At 40.9% G+C, this 26122-nt stretch overlaps 1 protein-coding gene across 3 annotated transcripts in view; it reads right to left on the reverse strand.

The window, feature by feature from the left end:
* Positions 1-18274: 18274 nt before the first annotated feature.
* LOC106826932 (zinc finger protein 709-like) overlaps positions 18275-26122 on the reverse strand; it is a 35146-nt gene continuing 27298 nt past the window's right edge. For 2 of the 3 annotated variants that reach the window (XM_070492167.1, XM_070492169.1), the window contains one exon: positions 18275-20927. In XM_070492167.1, coding sequence (XP_070348268.1) covers positions 19307-20927 — 1621 coding nt within the window. In that variant the 3' untranslated portion in view covers positions 18275-19306. Of the gene's footprint in view, positions 20928-22466; positions 22519-26122 lie in introns of all 3 variants that reach the window. The other variant, XM_070492168.1, reaches the window with a different exon arrangement.

Here is a 26122-nt window from a genome sequence, read left to right on the forward strand (position 1 = left end):
ATCTATGCCCCCAACACAGGAGCACCAAAGTTCATAAAGCAACTATTAACAAACCTAAAAGAAGATATCAAAAATAACACAATAATAATAAGGGACCTCAACACCCCACTCACATCAATGGACAGATCATCCAGAAAGAAAATCAATAAAGAAACAGTGGAGCTAAAAGAAAAGCTAAAACAGTTGGACTTAATAGACATATATAGAACACTTCATCCAAAAACAGCAGAATACACATTCTTCTCAAGCGTGCATGGAACATTCTCAAGGATAGACCATAGGTTGGGAAACAAGGCAAGCCTCTACAAATTTTTAAAAAATGAAATAATAACAAGTGTCTTCTCTAATCAGAATGCTATCAAGCTAGAAATTAATTACAAGAAAAAAGCTGAGAAAGGCACAAGGATGTAGAAACTAAACAATATGCTATTGAACAAGCAATGGATCATTGAAGAAATTAAAGAAGAAATCAAAAAATACCTGGAGATAAATGAAAATGATAACATGCCATACCAACCCATATGGGATGCAGCAAAAGCTGTATTAAGAGGAAAATTCATCACAATACAGGCACACCTTCACAAACAAGAAAAATCCCAAATCAGCAATCTTAAACTACACCTAACTGAATTAGAGAAAGAAGAACAAACAAAGCCCAAAGTCAGCAGAAAGAGAGAAATAATAAAAATCAGAGCAGAAATAAATGCTATTGAAACAAAAAAGGCAGTAGAAAGGATCAATGAAACAAAGAGCTGGTTCTTTGAGAAGATAAATAAAACTGACAAACCCCTAGCCAGACTTACAAAGAAAAAAAGAGAGAAAGCTCAAATAAACAAAATCAGAAATGAAAGAGGAGTAATAACAACACACTCTGCAGAAATACAACGGATTATAAGAGAATACTACGAAAAACTATATGCCAGCAAAATGGATAACCTAGAGGATATGGATAAATTCTTGGACTCCTACAATCTCCCAAAGCTCACTCAAGAAAAAGCAGACAATTTGAACAGACCAATCACAAGGAAAGAGATTGAAACAGCCATCAAAAGCATCCCAAAGAATAAAACCTCAGGACCAGATGGCTTTCCTGGGGAATTCTACTAAACTTTCAGAGAGGATTTAATACCTATCCTTTTCAAGCTATTCCAAAAAATTAGGGAGGATGGAACACTTCCTAACACATTCTATGAGGCCAACATCACGCTGATACCAAAACCTGACAGGGACAGCGCGAAAAAGGAGAACTACAGGCCAATATCACTGATGAACATAGATGCAAAAATTCTAAACAAAATTTTGGCAACCTGAATTCAGCAATTCATCAAAAGGATCATACATCATGATCAAGTGGGATTCATACCAGGGACACAGGGATGGTTCAACATCCGCAAATCAACTAATGTGATACATCACATCAACAAACTGAGGAATAAAAACCACATGATCATCTCAATAGATGCAGAGAAGGCATTTGACAAGATCCAACAGCCATTTATGATAAAAACTCTCAACAAAATGGGCATAGAAGGGAACTACCTCAACATAATAAAGGCCATATATGACAAACCCACAGCCAACATCATACTCAATGGGCAAAAACTGAGCACCCTGCCCCTGAGAACAGGAACGAGACAAGGATGCCCTCTATCACCACTCTTATTTAACACAGTACTGGAGGTCCTGGCCAGAACAATCAGGCAAGAAAAAGGAATAAAAGGAATCCAAATAGGGAGGGAAGAAGTGAAACTCTCACTATTTGCAGACGACGTGATCTTATATATAGAAAACCCCAAAGAATCCATTGGAAAACTTTTAGAAGTAATCAACAACTACAGCAGAGTTGCAGGGTATAAAATCAGTAGCATTTCTATACTCTAATAATGAACTAGCACAAAAAGAACTCAAGAACACAATACCATTCACAATCGCAACAAAAAGAATAAAATACCTCGGGGTGAATTTAACTAAGGAAGTGAAAGACCTATACAATGAAAATTACAAGGCTTTTCTGAAAGAAATGGATGACAACAGAAAGAGATGGAAAGACATTCCATGCACGTGGACTGGAAGAATAAACCTAGTTAAAATGTCCGTTCTACCTAAAGCAATCTACAGATTCAACGCCATCCCAATCAGACTCCCAATGACATTCTTTACAGAATTAGAACAAAGAATCCTAAAATTCATATGGGGCAACAAAAGACCCCGAATTTCTAAAGCAATCCTGAGAAAAAAGAACACAGCTGGAGGTATCACAATCCCTGACTTCAAAACATACTACAAAGCTACAGTAATCAAAACAGCATTGTACTGGTACAAAAACAGGTGCACAGATCAATGGAACAGAACTGAAAGCCCAGAAATAAAACCACACCTCTATGGACAGCTCATCTTCGACAAAGGAGCTGAGGGCATACAATGGAGAAAAGAAAATCTTTTCAGCAAATGGTGCTGGGAAAACTGGAAAGCCACAGGTAAAAGAATGAAAATTGACCATTCTTTTTTCACCATTCACCAAAGTAAACTCAAAATGGATCAAAGACCTAAAGCTGAGACCTGAAACCATAAGGCTTCTAGAAGAAAATGTAGGCAGTGCACTCTTTGACATCAGTATTAAAAGGATCTTTTCGGACACCATGTCTTCTCAGACCAGGGAAACAACAGAAAGAATAAACAAATGGGACTACATCAGACTAAAGAGCTTCTTCAAGGCAAAGGAAAACAGGATTGAAACAAAAAACCAACCCACTAACTGGGAAAAAATATTTGCAAGTCATACATCTGACAAAGGCTTAATATCCATAATATATAAAGAACTCACACAACTCAACAACAAAAAATCAAACAACCTGATCAAAAAATGGGCAGGAGACATGAACAGACATTTCTCCAAAGAAGATATACGGATGCGCAATAGGCACATGAAAAGATGTTCATCATCGCTGATCATCAGGGAAATGCAAATCAGAACTACACTAAGATATCACCTTACACCCGTTAGAATGACAAAAATAACTAAAACAAACAGTAACAAATGTTGGAGAGGTTGTGGAGAAAAAAGAACCCTCATACACTGCTGGTGGGAATGCAAACTGGTGCAGCCACTATGGAAAACAGTATGGAGATTCCTCAAAAAATTTAAAATAGAACTACCATACGATCCAGCTGTCCCACTACTGGGTATCTATCCAAAGAGCTTGAAGTCAGCAATTCCAAAAGTCCTAGGCACCCCAATGTTCACAGCAGCATTATTTACCATAGCCAAGACGTGGAAGCAACCTAAGTGCCCATCAACAGATGAATGGATAAAGATGTGGTATATATACACAATGGAATACTACTCAGTATAAAAAAGAACAAAATCGCCCCATTTGCAACAACATGGATGGACCTTGAGGGAATTATGTTACGTGAAATAAGCCAGATAGAGAAGGACAATCTCTGCATGACTCCACTCATATGAGGAATTTAAAAACATAGACAAAGAGAACAGATTAGTGGCTACCAGGGGAAAGGTGGGGTGGGGGGAGGGCACAAAGGGTGAAGGGGTGCAACACGAATGACAGAGAATATGTACAACTGAAATTTCACAAGATTGTAACCTATCATTAACTCAATAAAAAAAGTCCAAAAAAAATTGTGTTTATACTATCCTGCAGTCTATTATGTGTGCAATAACACTATCTCCAAAAAAACAATGTAATTCCTTAATTAAAAAATACTTTATTGCTAAAAAAGGCTAGCCATCATCTGAGCCTTCAGTGAGTCTCAATCTTTTTGCTGGTGGAGGGTCTTTGTAAAAATGAAATGTCTGCAAAGCACATAAAGCGAAGTGCAGTAAGACAGGGCACGCCTGTGAAGGTGAGTCCCATCCCCTCAGAGGGGAAGGTCAAGTGCAGCTGAGAGGCTATGGACACAGGACTGGACAGAACAGACTCAGCCACATCTGTGCGAGCAGAATGTTTACCAGTTGCTGACTGGATGGAGTCAGTGATTTCCATGATGTTGGGCACTGGGTACAGGGCTGTGTTTGGTGTGACCACAGCCTCCAGGTTGCAGTAACCCACTGTAAGGTGTCGTTCATTCTTTCTAGTCTTAAGAACAGGCCAAATTCAGCTGTTCAAGGTAGAAATCCTGGGGACAATCACTCCTTCCTAAATAGGTTTCTTACAACAGTGTTCAGTCCTTGAAGGTTCTGTTCAGTTCGCACTGGGCCATGTTAGCTAATTGAACTAAGGGGTAGGGACCATGGAGCCCCATTTTGGGAAGACAATTTGGAAGGGGTGAAGAGTTTATTTAACTGACTTTTAATTTGTGAATTATTGATTCAGAGCTTTCCTGCTCACTGTGGGATATTTTGGGACAATGGGTCCTGGCTGGGAGGCCTGGCAAAGAGTTCTGCTGGTTAAGGTGAAGTATCGCAATCTGGCCTCTGCGTTACACTCAGTAACTTCCCTGAGATCGGGGGTCCTTTGCTTAAATTTACTGAGACCCCAGCCAGGTGTGACTGTAACTTGAGACCCAGCATTGAGAAATTGCGTGAAGGGCCGTGAATTATTGCATCACAGGAGATGGTACAACGAACTCAAAACCTATGTTTTAGAGGCTCAGAAGGCAAAGAGCACCCTTTTATCTTCGTTGTTGTGTAAATTCTTTTAGCGTATTTTGGATTTCCAATTGGGTCACATTGTGGACCTTCTTTCAGTAGCTTTTTCCTCTTACTCCCTCTCTGCTGTCCTTCCCTGTCCTGTATTTCAGGTCGCTGGATATGCTTTGGGGGATGGGGTGTCCTCTGAACCCTGGTATTTATACATTGTTCTTCCAGAGGTCCTCACATCAGTGCCATCGGTTAGGAGCCTCCAGCATAACAACCAGTTGCTTTATAGAGTTTAAAGACTGCAGTCTTAAATCAGGTTTGACTGTTCCCTTGGCTGTGCCACAGGGGTGCCATGGCTGTTGTCCCCTAAACCCTGAAAGTCAGGGTCTTTGTGGCAGTAGAGGCAGGGGCAGCAGCAGCAGCAGAGGCACTGAAGGGGCGTGGGGAGCCCTCTGGTGTTAGGAGTGTGGATGCCTCCCTCCATCTGCTGGCTCCTTTCCCTGTCTCTTCTCTTTCCTCTGCAATAACCGCTCTTTGAGGACTGACCATCTGATGGGCTTGCCTCATTCACAGGATACGATCATGCTCCTACTCCCCTAAGACATGCCCCTAATGTAGGGACAAACAGCCTCAAGCACAGTTTCATTCTAGACACAGATAGACTCCAGCCAAGACATCGACCCAGGACCACTGTGATGAGTCCATTCTCATCCTCCTGCTCCCAAAAGACAAGGAGTTACAGAAACTGCCAACTCAGAGTCCTCTGTACACAGAACCCAGGCTTGGTGGGGTCAACAGTGCAACACAGGGCAGCACGGCGCCCAGGAGGAGCTGCCCAGCAAGCAGCAGCCCACAGTGCAGGAGCCTCCAGGCTTTCTCATCAGCCCGTCCAGGGAAGAAGGCCCAGGGGAAAAGGGAGGGCGAGGCTTAGTGTTCAGAAGTCAAACAGCAAATATGTGGACCCTGGCCACTCATTACAAGAACAGACATGGGTGAGAAAAACAGGCATTTGTACTGGCTTGGTTTTCGTTTTGGTTTTTTTGCTGAGGAAGATTTACCCTGAGCTAATATCTGTTGCCAATCCTCCTCTATTTTGTGAGCTACCACCACAGCCTGGCCTCTGACCAGTGGTGTAGGTCCATACCCGGAAACTGAACCCAGGCCACTGAAGCGGAGCGCACTGAATTTGACCAGTAGGCCACCAGGGCCGGCTGTGCACTGGCTTATTTTCATATAAAGAAACCCTAATGGGACAGTGAAGCACTAATCAAAACTGGTCATGTGACGGGGGCTGGAGTCAGAGCAGAGGAGCGGGGCAGGACATGCAGGCGGGGAGTCTCCTTAAGGGCGTTTCCTCTCAGGAATATTTTTAACCTTCCCATGCGTTATTTATTTAAAATAAGGAGAGAAATTTATATACACATTTTTCTATGCTTAATCATTATTGTAAATTAACTTTTGCTTTTTAAAATTAATTTAATTTTTACTTTTCTACATAGGAAACCATTCCAAGATTTAATCCTTTAAACACTAATGAATATAAAACTGCAGACAATAAAAAATTTACCCACCTCTATCTAACTAAAAGGACAAGGGGCGTGACAGTTTGTCCCTCCACTATACTTCACACTGGGGATGTTTTCAGGAATAAGTAGCATACTATAGTGCAGTCTGAAATTTAACCCTGAACTGGACTAGGAATTGGAAAGATTTCCATAAGCTTTGAGTTGTTTTGTTCATATCAATGAAAATAGAAATTCAATTGCTTTTCCTCACATCCATTAAAATAAGAATTCATTTGCATCTGGACTACTATAGCCATTTAAATGTCAAAGATCTCTAGGGACATGAACACACAAAAACTGACCTAAAAATGGAATAAGCACCTGAGAACTTGAATACACCCATCTCACATCTTGAGGTTCTCTTGCATAAATGGATCAAAAATTCTATTTGGTTCTATAATTTTCCTGCCTTACATGGTATCTGTTAATTAACTTATATTTTAAAACCTCAAGTGCTAATGGAGACTAGAATCAAAGGGCAGCAATCTTCAAGTGATAAAGGAATCCACGGATAGAAACACGAATATTCCAATCAGCTCATAGAAGCAGCCTGCTTGCCTGCAGTTCAGAAGGAAACCAATACTCAGAAAGTGACTACATTCCCAGACTTGGGGTCCAGACACTCTTGGCTGAGATAGAACCCCTACACTGGGTCAGTCCCTGGTGAAAGAGGGTGGAGACCCCTGAGCAAGAACAGGAGTGAACTCGAGTCCCACACACCCTCCCTCTCCTGTGAGCATGGAAGCACTGCCTCCCCCAGGCTCCCACTCTCACAAGTGAGGAAACTCTCAGCCGGATTCAGTTTAAGCTTCTGACCCACATGAACTCCAAATTCATGAACCCTTTGTCCACAGGACGGAACACCTGATCTTCACAGACTTTCTTACTGTGCACAGATTACACTCTCAGTGCACCTACAGTGTGGGTGCAAAACTCAAACGATGTCTAAAATGTCCAGCCCTAAGGAACCACAACCACAACCTCAGAAAGGGCATCACTCCCCACCCCATGAGCACGTGCACCCCCAGCTTTCCAGGGCTTCGCAGCTCCTCTCAGGATAAAGGCTCCTTCCATGGGGTGTGAGCAGCAGGACACCTGCAGGGGGAGGCTCCCCAGGAAGGATAGCTGGGCCTTCAAGGCCTTCCCTCTGCATGCTCAAGGGGGCCTTAACTTGGGTCAATGACTACAGGGTCTGCTCCCCACTGGAGTTGCTTTGGAACACGAGTGATTTTAAATGACACAAACCCAGTGTTAGAACACTCCAGCAAAATCACTTAAACTCATCCTTTACGTGAAAAGGAGGGAAGAAAATTGTAAGGCACATTCACTAGTTCAACCAGGAAAAACCAAGTATCTATTCCTTTCAGAAAAAACGATGTCGTTAATTATTATTCCCATGGCAAGAAATTGGTTTGTAAATAACAAATCACACTTGAACACTCATGGTCTGCATGTCTGAGCCCTGGAATTTCATTTGAAAAACATCCAAAAGTAAATACAGACCTCAGAAACTCATACACACACTCAGGGGGAAGAAAGAGTGAAATCAGAATTCTTAACAAATGGAATTAATACAGGAATTGTGGAGGTTTTTTGAAATTCACCTCTTTCTTGCTAGTTTGCAAGTATTTTATACTCTTTCAAACTCTATTGATTAAATACATTTTACCTCTATTGAAAAACAGATTTAAATAAGCGAGTAAATCTTTTCAAGACCACAAACCCAGAGAGGAACAGTGCTGACAGGACGGATCACCCAAGACTGTTTCTCAAGAGGAACCTGCACCCAAAGGACTTCCTACAGGATGTCTGTGCCCAGAAAGCTCCTGGGAGGAGAGGCACAGGATTTCACGGCAAGTAGTTCCAGGTGGTTATTTTCTGCTGTCTTCTAATGTAAAATACCCAGACAAATATAATCCTTAAATATAATCTGGGCAGAGCCGCCCAAGACGCTCTGGCCCAAGTCGCCGCGCGCAGGGACCACAGGACGCCCGGGCCCGGCTGCCGGCCCCGCCCCCACGCTGCGGCCGGAGGGGCCTGAGGGCCGAGCGGCGCCACCGCGGACTCGGGGCCGCAGACCCCGGAGGGGACCGCGGGAGGCCGGGCCCGCCCCGCCGCTTCCCACCAGCCGCTCCTCCCGCGTCCTCACCCCGGGGCCGCACACTCCCCATTTCTAGGGCTCCTGGGTTCCCTGAGTCTTTCCTACGACCCCCACGGCCAGGGCAGGTCACACAGCGCGACAGAGGCTGCAGCAGAGCCACCAAGGGCCGTTTAGGGCAGGCGACCGTTGACCCCCATCGCGGCCTGAGCCAGGGGCTTCCACGCAGGGGCGGTGCGTCGCCCCACCCACTTGTCCCAGCGGATCCCCTGATTGGACAGTTCCCGAAGGCCGCGCCCCCTGAAGCCTGAGTGGCAGCGGAGCAGGAAGACGCCAGGTTCTGCCGACCAGCTTCTGCAGGTGGGCTGTAACCTGTGCCGCCTGTGCATTCACGTTTAAGCCGAAATTTTCATGGCCTGGGACTGACAATTGTTTTCGCCACCGCTTTATGAACGCGTAGTAACAGGCGTGCACAGGGAATTCCTGAGTCAGTTTCAGGAAGGAGCAGGAGCAAGTACAGACAAGTTCCTGGACTGGGCCACACTGGAACAAAAGGGTCATGTCCTCCCGGGGTCAAGGGCTTGGGGTAAGGCTGCATCGCCACTCATGGAACCCTGACCCTTGTTTAGAAATGCAGACAGCTAAACGTGACTGAAACCGGCTCAACACAAGGTTGACATAAGGGAAGCCATATTGTAGAAAAGAGACCATGTTGTAACTTTGAATGACCTCTGACTAACCAACGCAGCTCGATTTGCACCCTCCAGGAGATCCACCTGCTCTGTAGATTTTATGACCCCTGCTAGTACATATACCTCCCAGCTGCGGTAAGACGATAACTTCGTTCTTCTGTGTTCCTTAGGAACGTGATGACCCCCCCTAAACAGAAGAGTCTATGCTGACAACCATCCTCAATGGAAACTGAAAGATCTGGTGTGGCAACTCCCAGTCTGTAACACCAGAGGGGCACCATTCCTAACCGCCTCCCGTAGAACCCACTGGCCTATATAAATGCTTCAAGATTCTGTGTCCCCCTTAAGATGGTTCTTTTGGACGTTAGTCGGCCATCTTCCCTCTTGCTAGCAAGCTGTGATAAAATGCCCTTTCTCTGCCACCGTCTTGCCTCTTGACGATTGGCTTTTGTCTTCAGGTGAGCAGATCGTGCCCTTAGTGCAGTAACATGACCTCACCATCTGTAGTACAAGAGTCTGGCTCCATTTTGATCTTTCCTCCTTGCCAGTGTTCAGCCTTCCACCCATCCCCACCCCACCCCCACTCATTTGCTTCTTAAGATAAAGAATCCTGGGGCCCTTGGCTCTGGGGGAAGTAAGAACCCGGCGGCCCTAGCTGGGTGCAAGGTCTCTTCTCAGACCAACCACAAGCTAGGACACATCCTCATTAAATTCCCAAGTTTACATTTTACACTGGAGGGAAATTTCCTTTAGGTCAATTTTTGCCTTTGTCCCTACAGAAGTTTGAAAGGTAAATGGTTGTGATATCCCTAAGGCCAGTGATTCCTAATTTCACCAATCTAAGAAACCAATCAATCGTTATGTAAATGTGGGATGCACCTGGAAACTTTTTTCCCCAGCTTTATTGAGGGAAAAGTGACTAATAATATTGTCTATATGTAAAGATTACAACCTGACAGTTTGATATATGTATACTGTTGACAGTGAACTAAGCATTCTCATCACACACACACATCAGGTGACGGATGTGTCAATTAACCTGGAAATTCTAATAAGCCTAAGAGAGGGGATTGTAAAACTCTTTTGCATCTCGAAGCTCTAAATGCATTTATTTACATAAATGAACAGCTTTATTGAGATATAATCCATACACAGTCATGCCTCACATACCAAAGTTTGGCTCAATGACTGACTACATATACCACGGTGGCCCCATAAGACTAGTACCGTAGTACTGATCCATAGTGCATAAGTCCAAATTTCCTTTTGTTTCCCCATTATTGCTCGTGGTGTCATATCTAACATGTTTTTGCCAAATCCAAGGTCAGGAATTTTTTCCTATGTTTTATATACTTTCATTATGCTTTTATTCTCATCTTTAGGTCTTTGATCTTTTTGGTAAATCATTGTATTTTGTGGGTTTTAAGGGTACAATCTCTTCCTTTTGCATATGGCTATCCAGTTGGCCCAACATCAATTTATGAAAAGAATATTCTTTCCTCTCTTTTGGTACCTTTGTCAAAGATCAGTTGATCATTAATGTGGGAGTCTATTTCTTTAATCTCAATCTTCCACATGTCTCTATGTCTATCCTTGAGTCAGTACCACACTGTCTTGCTTAGTACACTGCCTTTGCTTAGTAGAAAGTTTTGAAATCCAGAACAGTTAGTCCTACTACTTTGTTTTTCTTTTCCCAGATTGGTTGGGCTATTCTGGTTCCCTTGCAATTCCATATAATTTATTAAACAATTTGCCCATTTCACTAAAGAGTACAGCTGGGGTTATGATAGGTATTGCATTGAATCTCTAGATCATTTTGTGGAGCAGTACCATTTCAACAAGTTTTGAAAACCATGAAACTGGGATATTTTCCCATTTATTTATGCATTTCCTAATTTCTTTTGGACCACGTTTTGTAGTTTTCAGAGTATTCATTTTGTACTTTGGGTTTAGTTTGTTGTTCTTTTTCCAGTTCCCTTGTTAACTTGATATCTTTTTAAATATGTGTTTATTGCTATAAACTTCTCTCTTATGACACCTCATGCTGCATACAAGTGTCCTGGAATATTCTGCCCCTGGTGTGCTTAGGCATCCCTCGAAACTCAGTCTTGCATAGTCTGTGTCTTGCAATTCTCTGTTTTAACCCACTGTTTTTATACTGGAGCCCTGTTGATATGTGGGAAGGTATCAGGGTGAGAAAATGTTCTCATGCTATGATTAAACCTGTAAAGTTTTCATGGGACAGAATCCCTGGACCATGAATTTGACAATACCATCTTAGCATTTATTCCTCCCCTTTTGTCACAAAGAAATTCTAAAGGGTCTAGGAGTTGTCTGACTGCCCTTTCCCTAATCAGATGAGCTTTTGGCAAATTAGTTTCCTTTGAGGGATGGCCAAGTAACAGAGCACAGAGTGCTTTGTGTGTATACCAAAAAGTTTTCCCACCATTTGCTGCATGAGGCATGAGACAACTTTTTCCAGTCTTCATTACAAGAACTTCCTTGGGTTGCTGGTGGAAAAGTACATACTTTTGGGGGGTTCTCTGAGACTCCCTAAAGCTTTTGACTCTCAAGCTAGTCCAATCTGTGTCTCCAGAAAATTCACCATCAAGAGGATATGTGTTCCTCGAGGTTGCTGGCTCCAGGTGTTTCTTCTCCAGGTAAGTGGTAACTCTCTATACTTGCTCCAAAATTCTCATTTTGGGAGCATTTGTTTGCCATGTCATCTCAAACCTCTCTTGGATCTAAGAAGAGGTGTTGCTTTTCAGGAGGTTCAGGTTTTTCTTATTGGGAAGATGAGATGATCACTCAGGGCTCTTTACATATTGGAACAGAAACCATCCATTCACTTCTGTTGCTCAGTTTTCCCTTGTGAGACTATTCCTTTTTCAATTGTTAATTTTACTATTAGAGCCATGTGGGTGGTTTCAAAGTTTCTCTTTTGTGACTAACACATCTAAAAACATTACATCTCAACAACAACAACAAAAACGTAACAACCCAATTAAAAAATGGGCAAAAGACCTGATAAGACATTTCTCCAAAGAAGATATACAGATGGCCAACAGGCACATGAAAAGATGTTCAACATCATTAACTATCAGGGAAATGCAAATCAAAACTACAATGAGATGTCACCTCACTTGTGTCAGAATGGCTATAACTAACAGGACAGAAAACAACAAGTGTTGGAGAGAATGTAGAGAGAGGGGAACCCTCGTACACTGCTGGTGGGAGTGCAAACTGGTGCAGCCACTATGGAAAACAGTGTGGAGATTCCTCAAAAAATTAAGAGTAGATCTACCATATGATCCAGCTATTCCACTGCTGGGTATTTATCTAAACAACATGAAAACACAAATGTATAAAGATACATGCACCTTTATGTTCATCACAGCATTATTCACAATAGCCAAGACTTGGAAGCAACCTAGGTGCCCATCAAGGGACGAATGGATAAAAAGGATGTGGTATATACATGATGGAATACTACTCAGCCATAAAAAAGGATAAAATCTGGCCATTTGTGACAACATGGATGGACCTTGAGGGTATTATGCTAAGTGAAATAAGTCAGAGGGAGAAGGCCAAATACCATATGATCTCACTCATAAGTAGAAGATAAAAATAATGACAAGCAAACACAGAGAAACAGAAATTGGATTGGTGGTTACCAGAGGGGAAGGGGGGAGGAAGGATGGTACAAGGGGTGATTAGGCACATGTGTGTGGTGATGGATTCTAATCAGTCTTTGGATGATGAACATGATGTAATCTACACAGAAATTGAATATAATGATGTATACCTGAAATTTATATAATGTTATAAACCGATGTTACTGCAATAAGAAAAATAAAAATAAAAACATTATCATACCAGAATCTCTGTATTCAGATTTCTTTTCCTCATCTTATAGAAATTCCTGAAGCTGAATACCTGTTTTTCACCCAAAAGATGCTTTCCATTGGCTACCTTCTGTTTTATCATAAAATAGGATTGGATGTCAAGTCTGTCTCACCACACACACCAAAGGAATAGCAATATATTACTTACATGTACTTTCTGCAGAAAGCAGGGCAAGGGTAAGTGGGTTGGGGTGGCTCATGCAAGGGAGAATGGCTTGAGCCTTTAAGGTGTATAGGGGGAGAGGAGCAGGTTTTCAAGGTTTGACCCTCCTACCTGATGGCACAAAAAGAAAACGGGCATGTGTCAGCCTTCCTGACTTCTTTATCCATTGTCACAGTGTGGGCCACACAGGGTGAGCAGGTATCTAAAGCTGATGAAGACTCAGATATTAACAGAGAGGTCAGTGTCTTCATTAAAGTTCACTCCTGAGGCTCATTGACTGAAGGATGACATGTCTCATTACATGAATCCAAATATTAATTGAAAAGCCATGAGAAAAGCACAAGAAATTATAGTTAGGATCACAAAGCCTCAAAAAATCTTTGACTCCAGTCATCCCGGTATGTTGGAGAGATCCAGGAAAGTGTGTCAGTGTGGTTCCAGAAATCTGTTCAAATATTTTAGTAATGCTACTGTTTATATTAATTTGTTGTCTCATTTGTTGTGTTCTTGGTGGCACCTTGCTGGTATAGCCTGCCCACATGCAGCAAGCAGCCCTTTTAGGGAACAAAGCTCTGCCTGGCTAGTTAATAAACAGTCCAAACCCCAAGTAGTCAGCAGCTACCATGGCTGCCAGGGGGTTTTCCTTTGGGTAAAACATCTCAAACATTAGCTGTCTGCTGCATGCATTTTGAGTGTTTGGGACATTTCTTAATTGGCATTGAGGATGTGTTTGTTGAATGACATCATGTGTTCCCAGGTCAGAACCAGTGACTCCCAGGACAATGAGCACGTAGGAGCAAATGATAGGAAAACAGCACATTTGTGTGGAATGGACCTGAGTTTGAGAGAGAACACCCAGAATGAAATACTGACACCCAGGGCACAGGCTACAGGCGATGTTAGGAGGAGGATCTGGGAGTGGGATATGAGTGGTGGCCAGGGGGCATGATTACAGTAAACCTAAGACCTGTAGGAGTGACCGTTCTGACAGAAATGTCTAATATAGAAAGGCTCTACTTATAAGAAGCCAGTGAGCCTGATGATCAGAACAAATAAGCCCCAAAGACTGAGGATTGAATGTAATGCAAAGAGTAGGAACGGCTATTAGAAGAAAGTAAGGTGTGTCTAAGTAAGACATTAGCCATCCCAAGAGGACTGCAGCCTGAGTCATAAGAAAGGTACACGATCTACTGAATACCTTTTTCAAGACTCCAGTGTTTTATATTTTGTGACATTTGTTGATAAAATCAATAATTTCTAGAGCATCTTTGTGAGTTCTTGATTCTGGCTTCAGGAGCATCACATATGACAGGAGTAATTTGTGTATAAAAGGTTCTACCGTGGTCTGAGCATAGCAAGCAGCCCAGCAGAGGGGGTGAGCAGCCCAACAAAGTCTATCTGCCATCAGCTGTAGGGACCCCTCCTTCCCAAAGACTTAATGTGCATGGATTCTATTACCTGTGACACGTTTTTTTCGTATCAGGTGCATTGGTCAGTCACTAAGTTGTCCAGGGTAGAGGAGGGAAGTCTCTAGAATTCTGCCTAGACCTTTGGGCTAGAGACCTCTTACTGGTTCCATATCACAGGGGCCCATGGGCAGAGATAAATGCCATCAGGTCTGAGTTATCAGTATGTGTCTCAGACATTCAAGTGGACTTATAGCCCTGAACAAGGAAATGAGCCTCTGCAGACTGAGGTGTAACATGTGCAGAGAAAGGAGTGACTTTGATTTGTACTTGGGTATGTGAGGCAAGGTATCTCAGAGTTCTTTATGGCAAAGGGGGTGACCTTGGGTAAGGAGGTGTTGCTGTTGGTGGGATGAGACAGCTAAATCATTGGCAATGGCCAAAGGATCAGTAAAAATGTGCAAATGAGTGTGATTCTTGCCCAGGAAATTGTCTCAGAGAAATTTTGCAGAGTGGGACGTGTTAACTTCTAAACATGTCTGCAAGTAAGCAGGCACAGAGTAGGCTTGAGTTGGGAAATGAAGGGCTGGAAATGATCTATGGGTAATAATGGAAAGAAATGATGCTAAATCACATGAGTGAGGATGTTCCCAGATAGGTCCCACTTAGGAGACAGCTTTTGTTTCAGAACCACAGAATTTCCCAAGATACGTCCACAGAACCTGATTTAAACTCAAAGATTCTGGGAGCCCTGTCACTTCACTCCTGTTATGAGTATGAGCTGAGGGCAGGTGCAACCCTAGGGGGTGTTTCCTCAATTAAGACAGGGTTGCCAGAAACGCCTGTTGAGGACTGAGTCCTTCTTCTCAGCCCTTCAATTCTCCTAAGAAGGATCCCAGTACTAGAAAGAAGTGTTGAATGCATAAAAACCAAGGATCAGGAGAGTTCAACATTCTCCTAACATATGAAAGTGATTCTGTTACTCATTTCCTATTAATTATATAAATATATAATATTTTAAGTATAGTTGTAGATTTTCACAAATGTATATTAATCTTGCCATCAAAAGATGGAAAAAAGGCCATCACTGAAAAGAACAGTCCTGTGGTGCCCACTGAAACGACACCCCTGAAACAGGTAAGTTAACACTAAAAAAATTGGGAAAAATTAATAATTTGTTTTGCTCCTTTATTAAATCTTGACGCTGTGACTGCTGTTTCTCACTTTCCCACACCATGTGCTGGACATCTAAGCACATGGAAAGGAAACCTGTGATCAGCTACCTGGGCTCGGGGGCTTTGTGGATCATTGAAATTAAAGACTTCCAGCCACTCCTGTGATGAAAAGATGTTGAAAATTTCCCATTTCTCCCTGTATACTAAATTAGGATGTTACTCAAAATGAAATCCTCTCTCTGCAGCTCACTCAATTATTCCTTGGCTGACTGCCTCTAAACACAGTGGACTTGCATAGATGTCACTCTACTCATAGAATTCACTCAGGATGAGCCAGAACAGTGTAGATGAAGGCAACTGTTTCTCTAAGTGGGAGGAACTCCATGGTTTGATGGGGTGTGTGTTGCACACAGTCTGTACAGCAGCAACATGAAAATGCCAAAGATTACAACATTTTAAATATTTAAAGGAAAAATAAAAATCCTCTCAAATGACATTAAACACAAAAAGATACCACAAATATCTGTGGCTGAAATCAGTAGGAAGTCTCCAGTCCCAGATAACAATGATGATGGCATCCTCCCTCACTCCTACCCTCATAGAAAAGATACATACACACCTGAGCCTCCCTATTAGCTCAATGCTATTTTTTACTTTCCTTCAAAGCCCTTATTTCCACCTTATAAGACAAGGGCTTATCATTTATAAATCATCTCTTTATCCACAAACACATAAGCACCAGGACTGCAAGAACTTGTTTGTTTTATGCCACTATATCCAAATCCTACTGTGCCTTATTTGTGCTAAGTTGGGTACAGACTCTACAGTGCACGGCAGGTGAGGGATGCTGAAACACTAGCATCAAGAGCACAGTCGCTGAGAAAGAAAGGGAGGATTGGCACAGTGGTCCTGTCTCTCTCCCTTGTCTCCTCTCACAATTTACCTAAACTCATAGGCCTCAGTTAAGTCATAAGGAAGATATTAAAAATATTATGTAATCTACTAAGAAGTTAATTTATCTATGCTAACTGACATACTTTATGGTAAACAGTGTCTAATACACCAGAGCAAATACATCATGTTTTGACTGTAAGTAGGAAAGGCAAAGCTGTTCCAGAGGACCAGGAGCTGGCTGCATCCACTGCAAGGCCAAGTCTTACCCTGCTGAAGAGAAAAATGTCACATCCTTCATCAAAGGTACACAGTTACTAAGACGAAACTCAAAGCATTTTGTAGCCATATCAGTAAAAATTGTAAAAGATAAAATTCTAAACCATAAAGATGACTGATAGTCCCTTCTTTTTACAAAAATGACTGACTGGAACTTCTGACAAATTATTTTTAGCTCCACTACATTGATTCTGCCTTCTAGAAGACAATAATTAGGATTACCGGACAGAGAATTAAGTTGACCTCCTCACATCATTCAACACGGAAAGTGGCCTGCCTCCTTGAACAGCAATCACACCCACAAACACAGGCCACAATCTTGTAAGCAGTCCTTCTGAGCACCCTGCTGCTGTCAGACCTCACAGTCCCCTATGGTCTGTGTCATTCTTTACAGACTTCATTACACAGTGCTCTTTGCCTACAGGTGCAATCCTGCAGGTCTCTGGCAAGAGGACACTGAAAAAACCATGAGTTTTAAGTGAAGAATGAAAATTAGTTTCATGACAAAATTTGTAGCTGTAAAGAATAAAAAATACAGTTTGCCTCAGGAAAAACGATCTGAATTTGTAAGCACATGATAGAATTGACTCATAACGTATGTTTAAATGAAGAAAACTGCAAAATGTATCTGAAAATCCATAATTAAAATGGATTTTAATATTTTCTCTGAAGAAATGAAAACCACAATATTTATTAGCACACAATGGATTAGAATAGTTGACAAAATAATCAATGAAACAACTACAGAAGTCTTCATTTCACCAAGAAATGGACATATGTTTAATGACATACATTCAAACATTACTGAAAACATATTGAGAGAATACATTCAGCTACAAGTAACAGGAAACACACACAGCATCTTCCTGACATGAGAGAGGCGACTGTTCTCACGCAGAAGAACTGGGTCAAGGCAGCACAAGGCAGCAGAGAAACAAACTCGCAGGTCTTTCCTTTTATGCCCCATTGTAGATATTGCAGTGAATCAGGAAAACATGCTGACTGGCACTATTAACAGCATAAGGTGTTTCCTATACAACTAGACATCACCCAGAGAAGAGGGGAACCAGAGAACACTCCCAACCACAAAGGTCTGGATTAGTCTCCTGGTGGACACAAGAGGCCTTACAGAAAAATCCTAACTCTAATGGATCTTTGATGTGAAACTTGTGAAAACATCAGTGGAAAATACATCTGTAAGAAAACGGAAATCAAACAGTTGGTGGTGGTTTTCAAGATACTCTTGACTAGAAGGGCAAGAAAATGGGCTGGAAAGTGGTTTCCTTGAGGCTCCTACGTAACTGTCTCTCTCCCTGTGTGGTGGCTCCAAAATCTGACTAACACCTTGTTTGCTTCTGCCTTTGAAACCTCATGCATTGGTTTTTTTTTTTTTTTTGAGGAAGATTAGCCCTGAGCTAACATCTGCCGCCAATCCTCCTCTTTTTGCTGAGGAAGACTGGCCCTGAGATAACATCCGTGCCCATCTTCCTCTGCTCTATATGTGGGACGCCTGCCACAGCCCGGCTTGACAAGTGGTGCCATGTCGGCACCCGGAATGTGAACCTGCAAACCCCAGGCCACTGAAGCGGAACATGCAAACTTAACCGCTGCGCCACTGGGCCAGCGCCAGGGGATGCATTCTTAAAGATCTAGTTCTTCATATTACCCTCACTGACATAACACAATAGAGTGATATGCCCAGCTCTAGATTTTCTTGCCCTCTCACAGGCCTCTACTTAATTCAAAGCCTCTTCACCAAATACCAGTCAGAAGGAAGGACAAAGAGCAAAGGCCCAAATATGAAAACAAGAATTCCCAGGAAACTATACTCTTTGATAAACTTGCCGCACATAAAAATTTGTTTCAACTGTTTAATAGTATGGAAAATAAAAACAGGCTCCTATACCCATCAGCCTGAAAACAGAGCTTTCTCTAAGAAAGGTCTGATACATACAGTGGACGAGGCATATCCAGGAACCGCAATACAAGGCCAGTAAGAAAATCTCAACAAATACAAACTGTCATTTTTCAATGATGCCTTAATAGAACAATTAAAACCTTATGAAAAAATTAAACAGAAAATATTAACTGATAAAGGAAAAACCACCACCTATTAATTTTTATGTACTATTGATGAAGGATGACCTGCAGAATTCTCTCACCTCAATATTCATTTCTGAAAGTAATTAATAGAAATCCAAAATCCAATGCTGCAATTTGAGAAGGAGCCTTGGTAAACAATATATTTACGACTTTTATGACAACTTTTTCAAGCTGAAAGTTTTCTAGAACATTATCGACAAGTTAATTTCCATCAACCTTTCTCATAAGACTTAAATTTATTATTTCTTTCTGGTGGGAGTTTCACATAGAAGAATGTGGGCCAATTGAAGTCTTTCCCACACTTTACATTCAAGAGGTTTTTATTAAGTGAGTCCTTTCATGCCTTCAGAAAGAACTGGGATGACAAAAGCTTTCCTACATTCTTTACATTTATATGATTTTTATTCTAGTGTGCCATCTCACATATCCTCAAAACTTTTCATGAGAAATAAAGGCTTTGCCACTTTCCTGACATTTATAGGGTTTCTCTCCAGTATGAATTCTTTCATGTCTTCGAAGATATCTGAGAGAAATGAAGGCTTTTCCACATTCCTTACAATCATAGGGTTTTTCTCCTGTATGAGTTCTTTCATGTATTCGAAGAGAACTGGAAGAAGTGAATGCTTTACTGCATTTTTTACACTCATAGGGGTTTTTGCCAGTATGAGCGCTTTCATGTTTTCGAAGAGAACTGGTATAACTGAAGGCTTCCCCACATTCCTTACACTCATAGGGTTTCTCCCCAGTGTGATTTCTTTCATGTATTTGGAAACCTCGAAGAGAAACAAAAGCCTTACCACATTCCTTACATACATAGGGTGTCTCTCCTGTGTGAATTCTTTTGTGCATTTTTAAGGAACTGTAATCACTGAAAGCTTTCCCACATTCTTCACATTTATACGGTTTCTCTCCAGTGTGCACTCTCATGTGTCTTCGAAAGTCTGTGTGACAAATGAAGGCTTTCCCACATTCCTGACATTCATAAGGTTTCTCTCCAGTATGAGTTATTTCATGTCGTTGAACAGAACTAGAACAACTGAAGGCTTTACCACATGTTTTACATTCATAGGGTTTCTCTCCAGTGTGAGTCCTTTCATGTCGTTGAACAGAACTGGAACGACTGAAGGCTTTACCACATGTTTTACATTCATACACTTTCTCTCTATTGTGACTCCTTCCATGCAGTTGAAAGGCACTGGGAGAAAAGAATGCTTTCTCACATTCCTTACATTTATAAGGTCCATCTCCACCGTGAGTGACCATGTGTGCTTCAAGCTTTGTGAGAGTTAAACAATCTTTCCCAGATTCCTTACATTCATAGGATTTCCCTTTAGTATGAATTCTTTCATGTCTTCGAAGAGAACCGGAAGAAGTGAATGCTTTACTACATTTTTTACATTCATAGGGTTTCTCTCCAGTGTGAGTTCTTTCATGTCTTTGAAGAGAACTGGGACAAGTGAAGGCTTTACTACACTTTTTACATTTATAGGGTTTCTCTCCAGTATGAGTTCTTTCGTGTACGTGAACATTACTGGAAAATTTGAAGGCTTTACCACATATTTTACATTCATAGGGTTTCTCTCCAGTGTGACTCCTTTCATGTATTCGAAATGCACTGGGATAAATGAATACTTTCCCACATTCCTTACATTTATAGGGTTTCTCTACAGTGTGACTTCTTTCATGTATCTGAAGTAAACGGGAACAACTAAGGGTTTTCCCACATTCCTTACATTTACAGGTTTTCACTCCATTGTGAATTCTTTCATGTGTTTCAAAAAATTGGAGATAACAGAAGGTTTTTCCACAGTACTTACATTTATATGGCTTCTTTCCACATTTTTTATACTCACATGGTTTGCGTCCAGTGTGACATTTGATGTGCCTATGAAAGGATGAATGACGCATGAAGACTTTTCCACATGCACTGCATTCATGTGGTTTCACTCCAGTAGTTTTCTTGTTCAGATTGAGATTTGGAATAAGGCTCAAGTTTTCTCCACGTTGACTACCCTCTTCACTTTCACAGAGTCTCTCTATCGTATGACTTCTGTAAAAGACAAGAAGAACATTACTGCTGACTTCTTTATTAATGATTTTATATTTATTATTATGATTTATAGAAAAAACGTAGGTTTTCTGCCTTGTCTGAATTGCCTGAAATTGAACATACTGAATGCTCTGCAAGAAGACTTCACCTTTGCTACTGTCAAAACAGTGATATTCAAGAGTGATGGCAGCATTATGCTGGAGTGAGCTCTTCCCTTAGACGCTCCCTCCTCACATACAAAGAAAAGGACATTCATAAACCAACAGAAGACATTCACACAACACAAAAGACGTCTGAGAGACCCATACAGCCATATGTCTGAAGGTGAAAGTGTTGGACACCCCCAGGGCAAGTGGAAGTGGGTAAGGGGATATCCTTTCCCTCCTAAACAACAGCGACTGGGGCATGGGACCACATGAGGCTCTGGAAAAAGAGGGGGGAGAGGTAGCTCTCCGCAGGAACACCTTCACTTTCCAAGTTCCCTCAAAGCCTCTGGGAAGGCCCCACATAGAGGTGGCTAAGCTATTGTGGCAGCATCTTCATCAAGCCAAAACCCTAGGAGCAGATAGCAAGGGCACAGCAAGAATGACCCTGGGATCACACAGGAAAAAGCAAGCGGCCCTCCCCCCACCCAGTGCTCCGGCTCAGGTGGTCAACCAGAGCACTCATGCACAGGTTAGAAAAGCAGCAGCGTCAGCAACCTAGCTGGCAATCACAGACAGGACCTCAGCACAGATTCTGAAGACAGGCACAGACACCAGCTGTCACAGGGGGCTCAAAATACAGAGCTCTTGACTCCCACCCCAATGGCAACAGGTGGAAGCTGTGACCAGATACTGTCACTATGCTAAGGCACAAATCCACGCCATCAAATAATATGAATAAATAAATTAATAGGCCAGAAGGAAAATGACAAGCACTCAGAAATCAATCCTGAAGTCACAGAAATTTATTATCTAACTGACAGAGAATTCAAAATAGCTACCATTAAAAAGAAAATGAGTTACAAGACAATACAGATAGTTCAATGAAATCAGGAGATAAATTAAAGAAGAAAGGGAATTCTTCAAAAAAGAGATTGAACCTATAAAGAAAAACAAATCAGAAGTGTTGGAAATGAAAAATACAGTGAACCAGATAAAAACCTGAACTCCCTGAATAACAGAGCTGATATTTTGGAGGACAGAAGGAGCAGTCCAGAGGATAGAAATAGAAATGCTTCAAATGGAGGAGAGAGAAATAAGACTAAAAAGAAACAAAGAAATTCTCTGAGAAATATCTGTCTCAATTGGGAATGCAACACAATGATAATACGAATTCCAGAGGAAAAAGAGAGCAGCAAGCTTGTTCAAACAAATAATAGCTGAGAACGTCCAAAACCTGGGGAAGGAGCTGGAAATACAAGCAAAAGAAGCTAATGGAACACAAAATTACATCAATGTAAAAAGACCTTCTCCAAGGCATATAGTAGTAAAGCTGGTCAAGGTCAATGACGAAGAAAGAATATTAAGGGCAGCAAGGCAGAAGAAAATAACTTACAAAGGAACTCCTATCAGGCTTTCAGCAGGTTTCTCAGCAGAAACATTACAGGCTAGGAGAGAGTGGAATGATATATTCAAAATAATGAAAGACAAAAACTTTCAGCCAAGAATATTCTATCCAGTGAAAATTTCCTTCAGATACGATGGAGAAACAAAATCTCTCCCAGACAAACAAAAGCTAAGGGAATTCATTGCCATAAGACCGCCCCCCTCCCCCCACCCCACACACACAAAATGCTGAAGAAGGCGCTCACCCTGAAAAAAAGAAAGAGTTTACAAAGCCTTGAGAAAGGAGATAAATAGGCAGACAAAATCAGAAAATTGCAGCTCTGTATCAGAACAAGTTAGCAAACACTTAATTACAACATTAAAGATAAAGGGAAGGAAAACAAAAAATAAATATAATCTCATCATTTTAACCACAAACTCACAAGACAAGATGGAATAAGTTGTGACAACAATAATTTAGAAGGGGAAGAGGAAAGGGACATAGTCAGCTTGGTCTAAGGAAATAGGCTATCAGAAAAAAGACTTCTCATCTACAAGTGTTTTTATAGAAATCACATGGTAACCACTAAACAAATAATTAGAACAGAGACATAAACAATAAATAAAGAGTAAACTGAGAAAAACATCATAGAGAACTACCAAACTGAACTGATAGTCTGAAATACCTGAGACGAGAAACAAGAGAAATACAGAACAACCAGAAAATGAGAGATAAAGTAGCAGCATCAAACCCTCACATATCAATAATCAGTCTAAATGCAAATGGATTGAATTCTCCAATGAAAAGACACAGAGTGCCGGGATGGATTAAAAATCAAGACCCAACAATATGCTGCCTCCAGGAAACACATCTCAGCTCCAATGACAAATACAGGCTCAGAGTGAAGGGATGGAAGATGATACTCCAAGCTAATGGCAAATAAAAGAAAGGTGTTGCCATGCTTATATCAGACAAACTAGACTTCTAGACAAAACAGGCAATGAGAGCCAAAGAGGGGCAGTATATAATGATAAAAGGGACACTCCACCAAGAAGACAGAACACATAAACATATATGCACCCAACAGAGGAGCACTAAAGTACACAAAGCAACTATTAACAGACCTAAAAGGAGATATTAACAATAACACAATAATAGTAGAGGACCTTAACACCACACTTATGTCAATGGATAGATCATCCAAACAGAAAGTCAACAAAAAAATAGTGGATTTAAATGAAAAAGTAGACCAGATCAACTTAATATATAGAGAACACCCCATCCAAAAACAGAATACACATTCATCTCAAGCGCACATGGAACATTCTCAAGGATAGATCATACGTTGGGAAACAAGGCAAGCCTCAATAAATTTAAGAAGATTGAAATCATATCAAGCATTTTTTCCAACTGTAATGCTATGAAACTAGAAATCAACCACAAGAAAAAGCTGGGATAGTGACAAATATGTGGAGACTAAACAACATGCTACTGAACAACCAATGCATCACTGGAGAAATTAAAGGAGAAATCAAAAAATATCTGGAGACAAATGAAAATGAAAATACACCATACCAACTCATATGGGATGCAGCAAAAGCAGTCCTAAGAGGGAAATTCACAGCAATACAGACCCACCTTAACAAACAAGAAAAGTCTCAAATAAGCAATATTAAACAACACCTAACACAATTAGAAAAAGAAGAAAGCCCAAAGTCAGCAGAAGGAGGATATAATAAAAACTAGAGCAGAAATAAATGAAATTGAACAACAACAAAAACAGCAGAAAGGATCAATGAAACAAGGAGTTGGTTCTTTGAGAAGACAAACAAAATTGACAAACTCTTAGCTAGACTCACTAAGAAAAAAAGAGAGAAGGCTCAAATAAATAAAACTAGAAATCAAAGAGGAGAAACTACAAGAGATACCATAGAAAGACAAAGGATTATAAGAGAATACTATGAAAAACTATATGCCAACAAATTGGACAACCTAGAAGAAACTGATAAATTCTTAGACTCATACAACCTCCCAAAACTAAAGCACACAGAAAGAGAGAATCGGAATAGACCAATCACAAGTAAAGAGATTGAAACAGTAATCCAAAACCTCCCAAAAAATACAAACCCAGGATCAGTTTGCTTCTCTGGAGAATTCTACCAAACATTCAAAGAAGATTTAATACCTGTCCTTCTCAAACTATTCCAAAACAATGAAGAAAATGGAATATTTCCTAACACATTTTACAAAGCCAACATCACCCTCATCCCAAAGCCAGACAAGGACAAAACAAAGAAGGAAAATTATAGGCAAATACTGCTGATGCACATAGATGCAAAAATCATCAACAAAATATTGGCAAATCAAATACAGCAATACATTAAAAAGATCACACATCATGATCAAGTGGGATTTATACTAGGTACGCAGGGATGGTTCAACATCCACAAATCAATCAATGTGGTACACAACATTAACAAAATGAGGAATAAAAACCACAGGACCATCTCAATAGGTGTGGGAAAAGCATTTGCCAAGATCCAACATCCATTTATGATAAAAACTCTCAATAAAATGGGTATAGAAGGAAAGTACCTCAACATAATCAAGGCTATAAATGACAAACCCACAGCCAACATCATACTCAACAGGGAAAAACTGTCACCACTCTTACTCAACATAGTACTGGAGGTTTTGGCCAGAGCAATAAGATAAGAAAAAGAAATAAAAGGAATTCAAATTGGCAAGGAAGAAGTGAAACTCTCGTTGTTTGCAGATGACATGATTTTATACATAGAAAACCGTAAAAAATCCATTGGAAAACTATTAGAAATAATCAAGAACTACAGCAAACTTGCAGGGTACAAAATCAACCCACAAAAATCAGCTGCATTTCTACATTCTAGCAATGAACTAACAGAAAAAGAACTCAAAATACAATCCCATTTACAATCGCAACAAAAATAATAAAATACCTAGGAATAAATTTAACTATTGAGGTGAAAGACCTAAACAATGAAAACTATAAGATGTTATTGAAAGAACTCCATGATGACATAAAGAAATGGAAAGATATTCCACGCAACATGGATTGGAAGAATAAATATAGTTAAAATGTCCATACTACCTAAAGTAATCTACAGATTCAGTGCAATCCCACTCAGAATCCCAATGACAATCTTCATGGAAATAGTACAAAGAATCCTAAAATTCATATGGGGAACAAAAGACCCCCAAATAGCTACAGCAATCCTGAGATAAAAGAACAAAGCTAGCGGCATCACAATCCCTGACTTCCAAACATATTACAAAGCTAAAGTGATCAAAACAGCATGGTACTGGTACAAAAAAAACAGGCACAAAGATCAATGGGGAACAGAATTGAAAGCCCAGAAATAAAACCACACATCTATGGACAGCTAATCTTCGACAAAGAAACTAAGAACATACAATGGAGAAAGGAAAGTCTCTTCAATAAATGGTGTTGGGAAAACTGGTCAGCCACATGCAAAGGAATGAAAGTAGACCATTATCTTTCACCACATACAAAAATTAACTCAAGATGGATCAAAGACTCGAAGGTAAGACTCTAAAACCATAAAACTCCTAGAAGAAAATACAGGCACTACACTCTTTGACATCAGTCTTAGAAGGATCTTTTCAAA

This window comes from Equus asinus, chromosome 20, assembly GCF_041296235.1.
Source record: "Equus asinus isolate D_3611 breed Donkey chromosome 20, EquAss-T2T_v2, whole genome shotgun sequence".
In the NCBI taxonomy this organism is placed as follows: domain Eukaryota; kingdom Metazoa; phylum Chordata; class Mammalia; order Perissodactyla; family Equidae; genus Equus; species Equus asinus.